Source organism: Drosophila biarmipes, chromosome 2R, assembly GCF_025231255.1.
Source record: "Drosophila biarmipes strain raj3 chromosome 2R, RU_DBia_V1.1, whole genome shotgun sequence".
NCBI classification, from domain to species: domain Eukaryota; kingdom Metazoa; phylum Arthropoda; class Insecta; order Diptera; family Drosophilidae; genus Drosophila; species Drosophila biarmipes.
The window spans coordinates 6598526-6615096 of record NC_066615.1 but is presented as its reverse complement, the minus strand read 5'-3'; the positions used below and the strand labels follow the sequence as shown (position 1 = coordinate 6615096).

Below are 16571 nucleotides of genomic sequence, written 5' to 3'. Positions count from 1 at the left end.
GTCCTGCATTGGCTATCTTCTCCGCCTAGGACTTGGAACACCTATGTTTGCAACCGCACTGCTGAAATTCTAGAGGTTTGCCCACGCAGCTGCTGGCAACATATTCGAAGTGGTGATAATCCCGCAGACTGCGCATCGCGAGGAGTACTGCCAAAGGACCTCGTGGATCATCAAATATGGTGGAATGGACCACCTTGGCTATCTCAGTCACGTTCAGCTTGGCCACCTGTTAAAGCTAAGTTTGTTCTGTCGACAGAAGGAGAGGCCTGCCTAGAGATGAAGGCTGAAACGAAAGTTAATCTACACATTTCCGACGACGGAAATTCGCTATCTTGTATGATCAACAAATCTTCCTCATGGTCCCGTTTATTAAGGATAGTCAGCTACTGCCTTCGCTTCGTTCATCGTCTTCGTGAGAGGAATCGACTTTCACCATTCCTATCGGCGTGGGAGCTACAATATGCACGAGCTAAGATCTTTACGCACGCTCAAAAGGAGTTCTTCAACGTGGAGTACCAGCAGTTAACTACCGGACAGCCATTGTCGAAGAAATCGAAGTTGATCCGCTACACACCCTTTTTAGACGAGCAGAGAGTAATGCGTGTTGGTGGTCGCATCGATAATTCTATAGCTACTTATGACGCAAAGCATCCCATTCTCCTTCCTAAGGAATCTCCAATAGCTGGTCTGCTAGTTCGCTATCAACATGCTGCATTGTTACACGCTGGAGTCGAATACACGTTTCATAGTCTACGCCAAAGGTATTGGATTCTAGGAGCTCGGAACCTCGTCCGCAAAACTGTATTCAATTGCAGAACTTGCTTTCTGCAGCGAAGACACACGAGTTCTCAGCTTATGGCTGATTTACCGGAGTTTCGAGTTCAACCCGCCCGTTGTTTTCTGCACACTGGATTGGATTATGCTGGACCTGTGTCAATCAAAACATCGACAGGCCGGACACCAAGATTTGGCAAAGCTTGGTTTGCGATCTTTGTCTGCCTATCTACAAAAGCGATTCACATAGAATTGGTCAGCGATTTGACGACATCCGCCTTTATAGCCGCTTTCAAACGCTTTTGGTCTCGACGTGGACCTATATCAGATTTATACTCGGACAATGGAACGACTTTCCATGGAGCCAAAAGAGATTTAGCTGAAATGCAACGAATGGCAATAGCTCAAAGTCAAGATGAAGAAATTTCAAGCTTCATGGCCAGCCACGAGATTAATTGGCATTTCATTCCGCCATCTGCTCCCCATTTCGGAGGCATTTGGGAGACTGGTGTGAGATCCATAAAGCTGCACTTAAAACGAGTCATTGGCAGCAGTGCCTTGACATTCGAGGAGTATTCGACCCTGTTAATTCAGATTGAAGGGCTTCTGAACTCTCGCCCTTTATGCGCACCTAGCGATCACAGTCTTAACCCGCTAACTCCTTCTCATTTTCTAACAGGTCAGCCTCTCACTTCGGTACCAGAACCATCTTTCCTGGATGTAAATATCAACAGACTGCAGCGCTGGAGACAACTACAGGCCAAGGTTCAAGGTTTCTGGAAACGTTGGAATCTCGAGTATCTCAGCACGCTTCAACCTCGCACGAAATGGCATCAAGATGCTCCAAATGTTGCCGTGGACACACTGGTTGTGCTGAAGGAGCCCAATCAACCGCCAAGCAAGTGGATGCTAGGACGAGTCACCGAAGTTCATCCTGGCCAGGATCAGAGGGTTCGGGTGGTCACCGTTAAAACCGCCAAGGGAATCTACAAGCGCCCTATTACGAAAATTGCTGTGCTTCCTTTGAACTGAACCGTCGTTCAGGGGGGCCGGTATGTTGGGAAATAGTTCGTCTTTATGTTGAATTTAAATAGTATTACATTTGCTTCTTTACTTTTGCCTATTTACCTATAACCTATTTTTACCTATTACCTATAGTACCTATTTTTGCGCACATCATTGTATTGTAACCATTTGGGAGCTTTAAGCTCACACGCATAGCCGAAATTGCAGTGCAATGCGTTAGTATTAGAACATCACGCGATTTTTCTGTTCTTTTTCTGCACGATTTGCAAGCCGGCGGCATTCGCTTGTTGATATTAACCGCAACCGCTCGCTGATAGCAACCCCGCTTAAAGTATTGTAAACCCGCTAAATAGTGAAAATAAATGCATAAACCTATAAAAAAACCATAATACAGTCCACTATTCATAAACACGTCTATAACTCCTTTAAAAATTAATTCTACAATCAAAAAAGCAAAAAAATATGCAAAATTGTTACGATTTGGAGATTTTTTTAAAATTTCTGATTAGGGTAATTTTTTTGTGAAAACTTTTATAAATGAGAATTTAAAGCAAATAATATGTTCCAGCTCCCATTGAGGTAAGTAAATAAAGGCATAATTAGATTAAATTAATTTATTTACTTTTATAGATAATATGTATGCAATTTTGAATTTGAATTTGAAGTTACTTAACACATTCGGTAACTCTTTAGTTATTAATAAAAGTAAACGTAAGAAAAATTGAAGGTTTTGAAGGCCTTGTTTACGGGTTATTTTAGAAATCTAAGTTCCTCTGTTATTAAAGTCAATGTACACTCTTTATCGGAAACACTTCTTTTCTACATTCGTAAAGTACAATCACACCTATATATAAGGGAATAAAACACAAAAGTGAGTACTCCGACCAAAGGAAGGATAACACGGAACACGATGCATATCCATAGCTATGGAGTGCTCCAAGGCGTCCTCCTAGGGGCAACATCAATAATCGTGAGTGTTTAGAGCTGGGTTATGTTTTGCCATTGTCCTTAAGTGATTATAACCGTACAGATTTTATGGGTGCAAGGACTTGTTGGCTTGCCACTGGCTCTACCCGATCGGGAGTCACTTCCGATCGCCATGGCGGAGGATCTTCCGGCGGAGAGAGCTCCGAGGCAGATCAATTTAAATCAGTCCGCCACTGATGTTTTTAACACCCAGACGCCGCATAAATACGACGGCTTTAGAGTTTTCGGTAAGAAACTTCAAGAAGACTATCACCGGAAAACGGGCTACGATGCAACCCATGCGCCACTGCCCATTGCTGCGACCAAACAAACTACTCCTGGCCCCAAGGAAAGCCCTAAGAGTGCTATACGACTCTATGCTGATCCACAAGAAGGTGAAGCAGGGGGTGGTGAGGAGGGGGGAGAAACGACTGAGGGAGGCGCGGAAGGCGGGGAAGGTTCAGGAGGAGGAGCTGTGGAAGCCGGTGGTGGAGGAAATGAAACGGGCAAGGAGCTGACAGTTAGTATTGAAAAATTCCAAACAAATCAATATGGAGACAAGGTATACAACCCTTGGGGAATCACCTTCGGACACCAGTTCTTGGACACCCGCTTCGGTCCGGGAAGTGGTCAAATAGCGCTTTTGTCGGTCAATCCGCATCCGATTCAGAACTACTATCCCAGTGTTGAGAACCTGACCACCGTCTGCCTGAACAGATCCACCATCTACAACGACATTAAGATCGAGAAATGGCTGATGCGCTACGTCTACAGCAGGAAGAAGAAAGTCCGCCCCTTCTTTTTTGCTCTGCGTCAGCAACTATACGAAAAGGGCGATTCGGAGCAGTGCCACCAGGAGTCCTTTAGCGACTGGTTGCAGTACCAGGAGTGCGCTATTCGGCGAAACCAGCGCATGGAGTACTTTATCCCCAAGTATCCGCGACACCAACTAGCAACAAACTAATCTGCAAGTACTACCATATCTCTTGGACGCAACCATTCTGTTCAAATTTCAGTTAGATATTGGCCTTGATATATATTTCATGTGAAATCCAGGGAACTATTCGGAGAACACAAGGAATGATTATTATATCCGATCTTTCCCCTCATTAAAATTTAAATTCAACCGATTTAATACTTTTTTAAGGCGTATGCTGTACAAATTCAAGCTTAACTAGATGTGTTACGAATTTAAATATACATTGGATTGCTGGTTTCAGGCAAAAAATGTTATTACTTTTAGCTACAACAATCATTCATTAATTTTTTCAGCCAACAAAGAAGTCTGGTTCAGCTAACTCTAAATCATTTATTTTACTTTTTAGTAGCAGTTTTCTAAATGTCTCTATACCTTCCCGTTGCTGTAATAAAACAGATTTAATGCAAGTCAAATTATTACAACATAGGTTGATTTATATAAATATTTGTTCTTAACCAAGTTTTCCATTCCCAAAAATACAACTCGGACTCCTTGTCGTGTTTAGCTTTCGCTTTGTTTTTTCTGGTTTATTTGGTAAAATTAAATCAATATCTTCATTTCATTTATATGTTTTTGTTATTACCTTTTTTCAGATATCATTTCTTAGAAAAACGAACATAATTGTTTCAAATTTTCAGCGTTGTACAACTAGAAGGAGAAGAAAACAAATATTGAAAACAAGAAGATGAAAAATTATAAGAAATCTTCTTAATTTATAAGTAGTTTTCGCAGCAGATTTTCTCCAGGATCTTGTCTGTCCGCCGCCCTCATCCACCATCTTCCTCCTCACATCTTTCTTCTACGCACTCCTCAATCCAGCTGTGGGGAAGTAAAAAAGATGTACAACAATATTATTAAGACAAATGTTGGAGAAATGATTTCTCTGCCGCTACTAGGGTCGAGCAAGTCTTTGATGTTTTCTTGTCTTAGCGGCGATTGTTGATCTCCGAATGCCAATTCAAGCTTGACGATTAGCCAATGTTAGTTTGATGAAAGAATAATGTTTAACATAACTTTGTAGACAGTGTATGATAGAAACCTGCAATTGATACACATCCAAATTAGTCACTTAAGTGGGTAATAGTTCAGAGTTAACTCACCGTTTTGTATAAAATATTGTGGGCTTCATATTTGTTTTGGGCATCAATGCCGAGAAAATCATTGGGGGGAAAATAACTATGATAACTAATCCTTAAATGGTATGTTTAATAGCTTTTTACACTGCAAAGATATTACAAAATTATTTGAAAGGTTAGTTACAAGTAAATTTATCGTTATAAGCATTTGTAATGACAACAAAATAATACATTATCATTTAAAATAAAAGTGGATCTTTCCATTTTTGGGCAAGCGATGTGATAAGTTATGAACTAATTTTCAACCACAATTTCTGTGAATTCCAATCAAAGTTTGTCGATTTTATCTCGAAAATGTTTGACTCGTGTAAAAGGCAAAATTTCTAACAATATGAATATATTTACAAAATATTAACAAAATAAATGTATTAAAAGCACCTTAAATGCCCTCTAAATATAAACTTCTAATCATAATTCCGTTTATTAAATTTAGCTCATTTTCTAATTTCTTTTATTAATAAATATTCCCACAACATTTTGGAACCAGAACATAAAACATTTGATTTTCTTTTTAGAAATACAGATTGGTTCTAACATATGGATGCATAATAGTCTAACACTATTTTAAAAGAGACAGCTATAAATAATAAAGACAACAGGGAATGTTTAAAATTCGCCTTTCCTAGAACCAAAATAAAAATAAGATGAAAGTAAAGGTTTTTTATATTTTTTTTATTTATTTATGAAACGGCTCCTGGTACGTGTAACAAACAAGGCTTAGTTTTCCTTGCAGATTTATAAACCTGCAATAACTTGCCCAATCGAATTTCACTGTAAATAATTTGGAAAATAAAAATACCAAAATTTTTCAGTTGTTGCTTTTTTCTTTTTTTAAAAGTTTATTTTCATCATAATTTATTGAGCTTAGTCTCGGCTTTGTAAATTGGATTTTAAAAATTTTTTAAATTAAAAGTACTTTTTAAGATTGTTTCCACATTGGCGGAAATACTGGTTATAGAATACGTAATAGTAAGTAGATAGGCAACTTAAGAGTAGAGAACAGTCTCGTGTCAAGGGAAGTTGGAGGAAATAGATGAGAGTACGAGAACAAGGAAAACATTTAGGCAACTTACAAGAAATTGTCGGTGCCGGTGGTGCGGCACTTGCAGCTACAGGGACTGATGTTGCTTGCGTCGTCGATGTTGCTGCTATTCTGACCGCTTTTTGTTGCTGTTGTGGTTGGTTGTTAGTTGTCAAATGTTGTTGGTTGTCCTCATCATCATCATCAATGTAGTACGTTTTGTTGTAGTGACCGCTGCTGCTGCCCCCGCCGCCGTTGTTGATATTGTTGCTGTGGTGGTTGTAGTTGCTATGAGCAATGCTGCTGATCGTGGTTGTTGATGTTGCCGTCTGCTGCTTGCGCTTGTGTCCGGTTATGCTTAGAGCAGCCGATAAACTGGAAGCGGCATGCAGGATCGAGCGCTGGTTGAAAATGCTGTTGGATGCAGCCGCCGCAGCCGCGTTGTTGTTCTTCCGGAACTTCTGGTGATGATGATGATGAGCAGGCGGCTGAGGCGGCGGGGGCGGTGGATGCTGATGCGGCGGATGTGGATGTAGCGTTGGCGGTTGTCACGAACATGCCACCTCCGTTGTTGCTGTGTTACTGTTGGCGCTCCCATTGTTGCTGCCGTTGTTGTGCGGCTGCGACGGCTCCTGCTCCACTACGTCCATTTCAGTGCCGTTTTTGCCCGAGCTCTTGAAGCTCGGCGCACTCATTTGCGCCGCTGTGGGTGTAGTGGGCGTTCCCGCCCCCATATCGCTAGAGGCATTCGAGTTATCCTCTGTCAGCTAAACATTAAATTGTTGGTGTTATCGGATACTCGAAATAAAATAGCTAAAGTCACTTACCGATTCGCTTAGCCTGTGTATCTTGGCCCCGCTTTCCCTCCCGCGATTTCCACTCGGTTGCTGTTGACCTGGCGGCAGTGGGTCTTGCGACTGTGCCAGTTCCGTGGAGAGTCGCTTGCGGTTTGCCAGTAGCGTATTATTAAAATTGTTGTGGCTCTCCATGGACTTACGCTCGCGCTTGAGGAAGTCCGAGTCCAAATATAGCGACAACTGTTTGCGCTTCACATGGCGAGCATCAATGGTCATGCCCTCCTTGAGCATTTTGATGTTTACCTGCAAATATATGAAGTTTTAAACATACTGTGTAAAGTTCCGGTTTATATTTATCTACTTACACCATGCATCATTACGTGCTCCGTAAAGTTCTGTATGCTCTCGGTCAGGTCCACGTTGAGGTTCTCCGACCGTTCGAACTCCAATCCGATAAACCACATAGAGCAGAAGGGTGCTGATGTCACCGCAGACTGGCTGCCTTGCGACTGCTTAAGGTCGTCTTCATTTCCACTGTTGTTCTGCGAGTTGTTGGCGCTTTGGCCCTTCTTAAACTCGAAACACTTGGGATTGACGTGGGCCAGAGCAATGTGAGGATTCCGCTCCAGGTTGCCTATCAGCAGACGCACCTTTGACTCCACCAGACCACACCACTCTAGATGATCGTCGGCCGTCTGCGAGTTGACCAACAGCACTATAAAGTGGCGGTATCTGTAGAAGAAGCTGGGCGCCTCAAACAAACGTTCCCACGGAATGCGGCCGAGCATGATCTCATCCGTGATATTCATGCCGCGGTTGAACTCGGTCAATATGACCTTCTTGGTGGATTCAGACACATTGAATGTGGAATTCTGTTGTGGGTACGCGGGCGTAATAATGGGCATCAGGTGATAGCGATCGGAGGCGTTGACACGCGGATCCCAGACCTAGAAAAAAGAATGAAGATTAGCTAATCTGGAAAACTTGGACAATTATATCTGACTCACTTGAAATCTGAGATTAACGTTGTCAGGGTGCTTGAGCAGCACAGGGTTGGGCCACTTCCAGCGCGAAAAGACCAAGAAGAACTTGTGCACCAGCGTGGCAGCTGCAGCATTTGGATACAGCTGGCAAGTCCTAGCCACCAGCATGGCCCAGGTAACACCGCCGAAATAACCCAACGAATTTGAGTAGATTCCGTGCTCTAGAGGGGCAAAACAGAGAAATTAGTTATATTTCCTTACTGGAAACTTAATCCTTCTATACTTACTCTTTGCCCACAATTTAATGGTGCGCAGGGCCAGGCGGAAGTTTTCAATGTTGGGCACCAGAGCCAGAATCTCGTCCGTAACACGACAGCCATTGAGGCTGCGCACCGAGCGGTGATCCAGATTCCGCAATAAGTTGTCATCCCGTAGATCAAAGTCATCGGGTATTTCTTTAAGGGACAGACGTGCGAACAGCAAATCGATCTCGATGCCGTCGAAGTTCATTTTGATGACCGGCACAAAGGCCTCCTCCACGGAGCGGCACTCGGTGACCTCCGGCTGCTTCTTGAGCACCTCGAAGAAGCTCTGAAAGTAGTCGGTGCGCTCGATGTTTCGCGGAGCTACACAGAGGGCGTCAATATCAGCGCCCTTGTGATGGACACCCAGTCGGTACGAACCGAATGTGTAAATCTTGCCGCCCAGCTTCTCGGCGGCTGACTCTGGCATGTTCTTGCTGACGGAGATCTCCTTTACCCACTGCTTGACCAGCGTGTTGAGCTTGGCCAGGATCTCCATGCGGTGGTTCAGCTCGTCCTGGCTCTCAAAGACGTTGTACGGCTCGAGGGAGCCGCGCAGCTCTTCTGTGCGTTGCAGATCCTCTGGCCGTGGTTCGGCCAGGCTGATGGCCGAGGTCATGCCCAGCTGCTTGGCGGGCGGTCCGCCAGAGGTAGAGTTGCCATTTTGCTGGTGCTGGTGGTGGTGCTGGCGATGTGTTGGTTCGGAATTCCACATGCTGTCTGCCTTTGTTTGAACTTAAAGTTATGTCCTGGGATGGAAAGTCAAAGGTATGTCAATTGATCCTTCGGTGAATGCTCTAGTTGGAACTCACCTATCTAGGCTTATGGGGTATGGGGTATTATACTTAAGTTTGCTCTCCAAGAAGACAAAATGGAATCATATATATGCGACACTTCCTCTTCAGGCTCTGTTTTGGATGCTGCGCTTAATAAAATGCTGGAAGATAAAAAGTAGCGTGAGTTAACTAATATACACAAATGATAAACAAAAATTGAAATGGCTTGAATGTATGATGCAGTAATTGCCGTCATGTGGTGCAGATTGTGAAATATGTAGATCTTAGAAAGTGATAATTATACAAAGATTTCCAAACACTGATGACGAAGCGGATTTTAAAAGTGAATCACTTATAATTTAACTAGAGAATATTGATATGTGTCATAAGAGTGGCGTACACAATTATTACTTGAGAAGGGCTAGCTGTGTGCAACACCGACTCGTTGCACTCGAAATTACCTTATTTTTTACTGTGTAGCTAAACAGTTGATGGACAGTTACAACTTTCGCGCTGACTAAATGCAATTTGTTATGTGCGATAAGATATTTCAGATACGCCGTTATATACGAAAAACATAACAATGAATCTCGCCCATCAGCTGGTCACACTGGCTGCGCCTGTCTTTGGCTTGGGCATATAAACAAATGCGTAAAACAATTAGCGATTTCGCGGGGAGTAGTGGGAGGCTGAGGTTGTTGCTCGGCGTGTGCACAAAAGCAGAATAATTGTGACAATGACAAACATAAACAAAGAAAGCAAATTCAAACCGAATATTGGCCTGCTACCGCCCGCCTCCCCTTGCGCAGGTAAACGGCACTCTCGCACACGCACTCACGCACACCCACACACAGCTGCGGGCGACGCACACGCACCGCATACATACACGCGCGGGGGAAAAGTTTTATCGCTTGTTTTTGCTTACCTGCGCTGCGTCTTCAGATTCTTGGCCTGCTTTTGTGTTTCTTTCGCTGCTGCTGCTGCTGTTGCTGCTCCCTTCTGCCGCTTCAAACAATAATCGAGGGTGTGTGGATGTGTGTCGTGCTGTAGGTCCGCTGCATTCGTGAGTGGTGCATATGTATGGATGTTTGTTAGAATTTTTGGCAGGAGAGTGTGTCCCATTCATGTGTTGTTGCTCCGGCTTCCACTTCCAATTCGTGTCGTTCTTTTGCGGCCCTCTTCACATTTCTTCTGCGCCTCGCTTTCCTTCTCTTTTCCTCTGCCTTCCCGCTGCCGTCTCGCCCCCTCCCTCGGCCGAAGAACAGAAACTCTCGCGTTTATGCTACGTGAGCTCTGCTGAAACGAAACTGACGCACACGCACACACCGATATGCATATGCCAGTAGCTGGGTTGCCAAAACGCAAACACAAACACTTTTCGCCCACTTGTGGGGCGCTGCAGGCGACGGGGGGCACTCTGATAACGCTGCGGATCGACGCGGTGGCGTTTAGCGGGCGGCAAACATATTTCGCTGACTTTTCAGCCACTGATTTGCGCGTTCTAGCAATAATTAAAATGTGTAGCAATCGATTGAATGCTTTTGGTATCGGTATCGTTGCTCTTGGCGCATAGAGGTGGACCAGGCGGCAACTAGGGATGGCCGCGTGTCGCGATACTCGGAGCACGCGCCGCTATTGTGAATGGTCAACAATCTGTAAATTAAACGTGCGATCTAAAAAGCACAAAAGCAAAATAAGCAAACTTGGTTTATCTCTGCCATACCATTTTGTTAACTGAACCTAAATATGTTTGCTAAAACCCCGCCAATGAAGATGTGGCCGGCAACCTTTCCCTCAATTGAAAACTCCCAATCATCATAAATGTAAGCATTTTAGTTCAATGTGTAACTTTACTATTCGGGAACAACAAATAATCTGGCTCTGAAAAAATGTATGAATTAAAAATAATGTACTCGTATTTTGGGAGCAATATTAATTATCGGTTCTCTCTAATTTAGTGACGACGACATAAAACTCTCAACCTTTTTTGTTCCATTTGGGTAGTTTAGGTTTTTTATACCCTTGCAGAGGGTATAATATGTTCAGACAGAAGTTTGCAACGCAGTGAAGGAGACGTTTCCGACCCCATAAAGCATATATATTCTTGATCAGCGTCACAAGACGAGTCGATGTAGCCATGTCCATCTGTCCGTCCGTTTCTACGCAAACTAGTCTCTCAGTTTTAAAGCTATCGGTGTGAAACTTTCCCAAAGTCTTCTTTCTATTGCAGGTAGTATATAAGTCGGAACCAGCCGGATCGGACAACTATATCTTATAGCTCCCATAGGAACTATCGGGGAAAAAATTTAAAAAAAATTATATCTTTGGTGTTTTTTAACATATACCTTTCTAAGCTTGGATATAGCATTTTTAAATTAGTTCTGTATTTCGAATTAAATTTTACCAAAATCGGACGACTATATCATATAGCTGCCATAGGAACGATCGGAAAATTAGTGGTAAAATAATATTGAAAAATTATATGTTCGGTGTTTTTTAACTTATAACCTCCCAAGCTTGAAAATAACATTTTTTAATTGGTTTGGAATTTCGAATTAAATTTTATCAAAATCGGACGACCATATCATATAGCTGCCATAGGAACGATCGGAAACTTAGTAGGAAAACATGAAATACAAATTATATATTTTGTGTTTTTTTGACATATAACCTTATAAGCTTGAAAATAACCGTTTTTAATTAGTTCTGAATTTCGAATTACATATTATTCAAATCGGACGACTATATCATATAGCTGTCATAGGAACGATCGGATAATTGGTGGGAAATAATGTGAAACATAGCTTTGGCGCTTTTTGACATATTATCTTATAATATTGGGAATATACATTTTTATATTTTTAAGAATTTCAAATTCAATTTAATAAAATTATTGATTATTTTTTACAACTGCAGGGGTATATAAACTTCGGCTTAGCGAAGTTAACTTCCTTTCTTGTTATATACTAAAATATTACAATAATTTTACATATATACAAAATAAATTGTATTAACACCACAATTAATGTTTTTCTTATTTGTCTTGAATTCTAACCATGTCCTTGAAATCCAATAGATAGATGAACACTTAGATCTTATGTGTTTTTTCTAATGGATTATCGTATTGCCCAAGCTTGAACGAGTTTTAATTACAGTCAAACGTGTGTTTTATAGTCCTACCTTAATCTGACCATCTGCCTTTCGAGTACAGATGTCCTATTTTTGCACCTTTGGCTGCAGTAAATGCCTACCTAAAGTATTATACCCGTACCTGAAAATTCCGGCTCAAACGGGATTCTAGTAAGCAGGCTTTTTGGTGCCTACCTAGGATTTGTCTAATATTAAGGAAGACTCAAATAATGTTATTTCCATACAGATAGGGAAATATATACGTTATACGATTTTATTTTTCAGTTTTTATTCTCGTATATGTTCTATGTTCTTCTATAATTAATTAATACAGTTTAAGAAAAGTCTGCTTTTTAAGATCAAAGAAGATCAATTATCACGTTCACCTAAAGTCGTATTTAATCACCACTAAACCCCAATGCAGTGAAGTTTTTAAATAGTACAGCTTTTATTTTCGACAAGTAACCGTTATTAAATACTAAAAAGTGAAGATACCGATATATCGCCTCTTGTCCACCGCTATCAAGCTCGGCCGATCAGCTGTTTGTTATCGACAAAAATATAAAAAAATAAAAATATAAATCGCTTTTTGGCATTGATTTTGTTTATTTGCGGGGAAAATGCAGATTAGCCGCCGGAAAGCACCGCAAAATGTAACGAAACCGCCGAGCACCTAGCTGCAGACCCAAGATGATACCCTGGATGCGCGAGAAGTTCAACGAGAAACGGGCCAAGTGGCTGGCGCGCAGCAAGAGGAGCGGCGGCTCCCCAGCGGACGAAAGTCCTCGGAGCAGTAGCCACAGTCATAGCCAGCGCACGGGGACGGATGCGAGCGATGCTGAGAGCCTCAGCCTCAGCGGCTCCTCGCTAAATGTGCACACGGCGGAGTCGGAGACTCAGACGGAGAACGGGATAGCCGGCTCCCATTCCCGGCCTCTCGTGGGCGGCGGCGGCTGCGTCCTGAGGACTCCATCGCCCGCCCGCCGTCGTCGCATGCACCTGGAACTGCAGCTACAGCGCCGGGAGGAGCGGGCAGGACAGCAGGTGGAATCCCAGGAATCGCCCACGCCCACTCGACAGCAGCAGGCCCATGCGTAAGTTGACAGGCATAACGAACATGCTCAAGTATTCCCAAGTGCTTTACCCAAATACATATTTGTTTATTCCAAATTCTCCGTTGGACTCGCTTGCACACTCGCCCCAAACCGAACTATGCAAAAACTGCGCAGTTTGTTCCTCAGGTTCGTAAGGCTTTAAATCTCGCTTATTATCTCTATAATGATCGCTCCTTTTAGAAAATCGTCGCACAATCGCCCCAGTTCCTCCATCTCTGCTGGCGAAGCGGACGATGCAACCAAGCCGGGTGAATCGATCATGGTGCGGGTTATCTGCCCCAGCTCGCGGGTTCTGGTCTTCAAGACGGACGTTAACAAGCGCCTCAACGAGCTGAAGAGCGAGGTGATCCTGGAGCTCAGCGACGATCCCGAATCCATCCAGCTGTTCGCCCCAGACGTGCGGCACCTAAACCCGCGATACCGTCTTTATCGGGCGGAGTATTTTGGTGGTGAATTGAATGAGGCTGACACTCTGGCCCAGCTTAAGGTGCGCAACAATGAAACCTTTATCCTGTCTCCACGGCGAAACACTCTTCCGCAAACAGTATCACGGATTCGCGAGGTTCCCGGTCCCAATGAGCAGCTGGTGGAAAGCGCGACGAGATATGTGCCCGTCAACTGCAACCAGCTTCCCACCATCGACATCAATGAGATCTTTCAGCAGTCAAATGTGAGAGGCACCTTTACCACTCCTTTAATTTAACTAACAATACCCTGCTTTTAGATACAATACGATGTGAGGAAGGTGCTCATATCACTGGCACAGGCCTCGGCGGCGGTAATAGGAGCGGGTCCCTACGCGCCGCGGCTGATAGCAATGCTGAAGCAACGTTTGATTAACCGGCGTAATCAGCAGGCCGACACGCTGCAGTGCCTGGTGGACATGGGCTTTAAACGAGAGCTGGCTGCATTTGCCTTAAAGGCCAACAATGGCATTTACTCGACCGCGATGGAGTGGCTGATACAGAACCAAAACGAGGAAAACCCGCAGGAACCCCCGGCCATGAACATGCAGCACAGCCTATCTTCCATCTCGCCATCTACGATAGTCACCAACAATGTGAGTATGATCCGATCAACGCCACTTGAATAACTTGCAATCCACTCTCCTAAAGGAAACCATTGAAAACACCGCCGCCTTGATCGAGATCGTACGAATCTACAGCCATCGGGATTCACCGCCCAGCGATGAGATTGTGGAATCGCTTACTGAAATGGGGTTTGAGGAGGCGGCAGTACTGGCGGCGCTGAAGAAGACCGGTAACAACAAGGCCTCTGCCTGCGAATGGCTGTGCGACAATCGCTCGGGCAGCGTTATTGAGCTGCGCGAGGGCTTGGCGCCCGATTCGCCCATCCTAAAGGTGATTCTGGAAATGCCACAGGTCCAGATGACCCTTAGCAATCCGAAGACTTTTCTGGGTAGGTCTAGCTTTAGCTTAAGTCATTTACAATTAAAACTAATTAGGTATATTCCGACAGCATTTCTGGGCATACTGGAGAACGAGCATGCGATACGCGTGTGGCGTGGCGACAACGACACAACCTCGGTCATCACACATATCCTGCAAAAGTACCATGAGGAGAAGCATGTGCTGGGCATCAACCAGTTCTACACGAACCGCTGGTGAACGGTGCCGCTAAGTGGCTTTATTACGAGATTAACCAAATTATATTTATACATCTACATACACAATCACTCAACCGAAGTGCATGGCTGTAGCTTGGTCCATTTTGGGGCCCACATAATACATTGTGTATGTGCCCATATGTAAAGAGTATTTTTGTAGCCAAAAACCATAAGAGAAAAACTGCACAAAGCCAAAGTTGCAATCGCTTCGCCAAGAGCACGCGGCCGCACCACAAACGCTTACCGATCAGTACGAAATGCATTATATATACACATAAATTCAAATAGGAACTAGTTCTAGTCAGGCCTTAATCCTACGATTCTATTAGGCTAAACACTTACTCTATTCATCTAGTTTGCTAGCTCGTCTTCAGCCGAATCTCGCACTACACTTAGAAAATGTGTCATACTGCATACCAAAAATTCAAACCATCAGATGTAAGCGCGCAAACTTGTGGAGATTTCAGTGCGTTGTAATGACAGGTTGTTGAAAATGCCGCCTGCGAAACCATCAACTCAAAGTATTATTTTGTAAACCAAATATTCGATTTGCATTGTTTTAACAAGATGCAAATAAATCAATTAGTTTTTGATACAAAACAAAGGAGTGGATTGCGTTTTTATTTTGGTACTCGTTAAGAAAGATGCCTTGGGATGAAAAAGTAAGTTATGTGTTTACTTTGTTTTTTATAGCTTATATTTTAGCAATGAGCAGACTTTTGATTGCAAATAGAAATACATTTTGTATTCGCAGTAGAACAGATATATAAAGTCGACTAAAAGTTAATTGGTTAAACAAATTGTGCTCCCCTACCTTTAAATGATTTGGATAATTTGAAACTTTTATGTTCAGTTGCTTTACTGCACTCAAATTAGGCCTCTTAAGTAAAAAGCACCTTTATCTAACTCCAAACATTTGTAAAAAGCTTATGTGAATTTGGGACTTATGAAACTTCACAGTTACTCGTCTATCCGCATTGGTGAATTTTGCCCATAAAATTTAATTTGGAGTAGTTTTTTTTTGAATACGGTGGGTAATTCCCAAGTGGGGTTTCATTAACTTGACACAAAATAGATAAGTGTGTTACTCATGCTCCTTAAAATCCACCACTGCGTATGAGTAATATTTGCAGACACTTTCCATCCGAAATGAGTCAGCCAGGGAGAAAAGCCGGTGGCTATTCATCCGTAATGCAAAGCATATGTTAAGCTAAACAGTTCTCATTTCTCTGGGTCGAAATGTGAACAAATTGAATAGCTTTGTTGGCATCGCAGTTTGGAAATCTGCTGAATTATTTTGCTGTTGTTCTTTTAATGCATTACAATTAATTTTCCATGCGGCCGCACATTTTTCATTTCATTATTCCATTGCAACAGCGCAGTAAACAAAAGCGGGGAAAGAAAACTTTTCTATTCATTTGTTGCACATTCATTTTTCGACATATAACTCCCTGTTTTCAGCCTGGAGGGGGAAAGTGCAGATACATTTTAATTTATGTTAAGCGCGTTTATTAAGTGGTTGTTGCAGTGGCTGTGTATTCATGAGTAACATTTACTATCTGGTGGCTTTTAATTAATATCTGCGCGCAATATTTGAATTGTTTAGGATTTAGATGCTGGCAAAGAGCAAATTATTTGTGGTCAGCTCGTGTTTTTATTAAATGTTTGCGGTTGCATGTTGCATCTGCAGCAAAAGCAGAGCGGAACGGAAGCGTACAAAGTATCTGCGAGCTTCGCCTAATGGCCCTTGGCGATGGCCATGCAAATCTATCTCTAAAAATTGATGACGCATGCAGCGGGCGAGGATGGAAATAGACCATAATAAATCATCTGGACCCTTGCTAAACGCTCCCGGCGAATGCACGGAGAAAAACATATCACTTAAACCTTAGTCTGCATTTTACAGTTCTATTTTAAATATAGGTATCCCATAATTTATT

The 16571-nt window shown here is 42.9% G+C and overlaps 3 protein-coding genes across 3 annotated transcripts; 2 read left to right on the top strand and 1 right to left on the bottom strand.

Moving 5' to 3' along the window:
- Window positions 1-2230: 2230 nt before the first annotated feature.
- Window positions 2231-15238, top strand: LOC108026923 (ubiquitin-associated domain-containing protein 1). The gene is made up of 7 exons (XM_017098134.3): window positions 2231-2379; window positions 12516-12983; window positions 13119-13130; window positions 13185-13674; window positions 13729-14064; window positions 14120-14423; window positions 14484-15238. The coding sequence occupies exons 2-7, from the start codon at window positions 12580-12582 to the stop codon at window positions 14630-14632; spliced, it is 1695 nt and encodes a 564-aa protein (XP_016953623.1). The 5' UTR covers window positions 2231-2379; window positions 12516-12579; the 3' UTR covers window positions 14633-15238.
- On the top strand, window positions 2234-3896 carry LOC108026563 (uncharacterized). The gene is made up of 3 exons (XM_044091751.2): window positions 2234-2379; window positions 2634-2770; window positions 2831-3896. Exons 2-3 carry the CDS (start codon window positions 2711-2713, stop codon window positions 3728-3730), a joined length of 960 nt encoding a protein of 319 aa, XP_043947686.1. The 5' UTR covers window positions 2234-2379; window positions 2634-2710; the 3' UTR covers window positions 3731-3896.
- Window positions 5691-10304, bottom strand: LOC108026831 (poly(A) polymerase beta). Its single transcript, XM_017098002.3, is given in 7 exon segments — window positions 5691-6669; window positions 6730-7002; window positions 7065-7646; window positions 7707-7903; window positions 7970-8733; window positions 8797-8921; window positions 9686-10304. Coding segments are annotated over 5 exon segments (2664 nt in total). The 5' UTR covers window positions 8700-8733; window positions 8797-8921; window positions 9686-10304; the 3' UTR covers window positions 5691-5787.
- Window positions 15239-16571: the final 1333 nt, after the last annotated feature.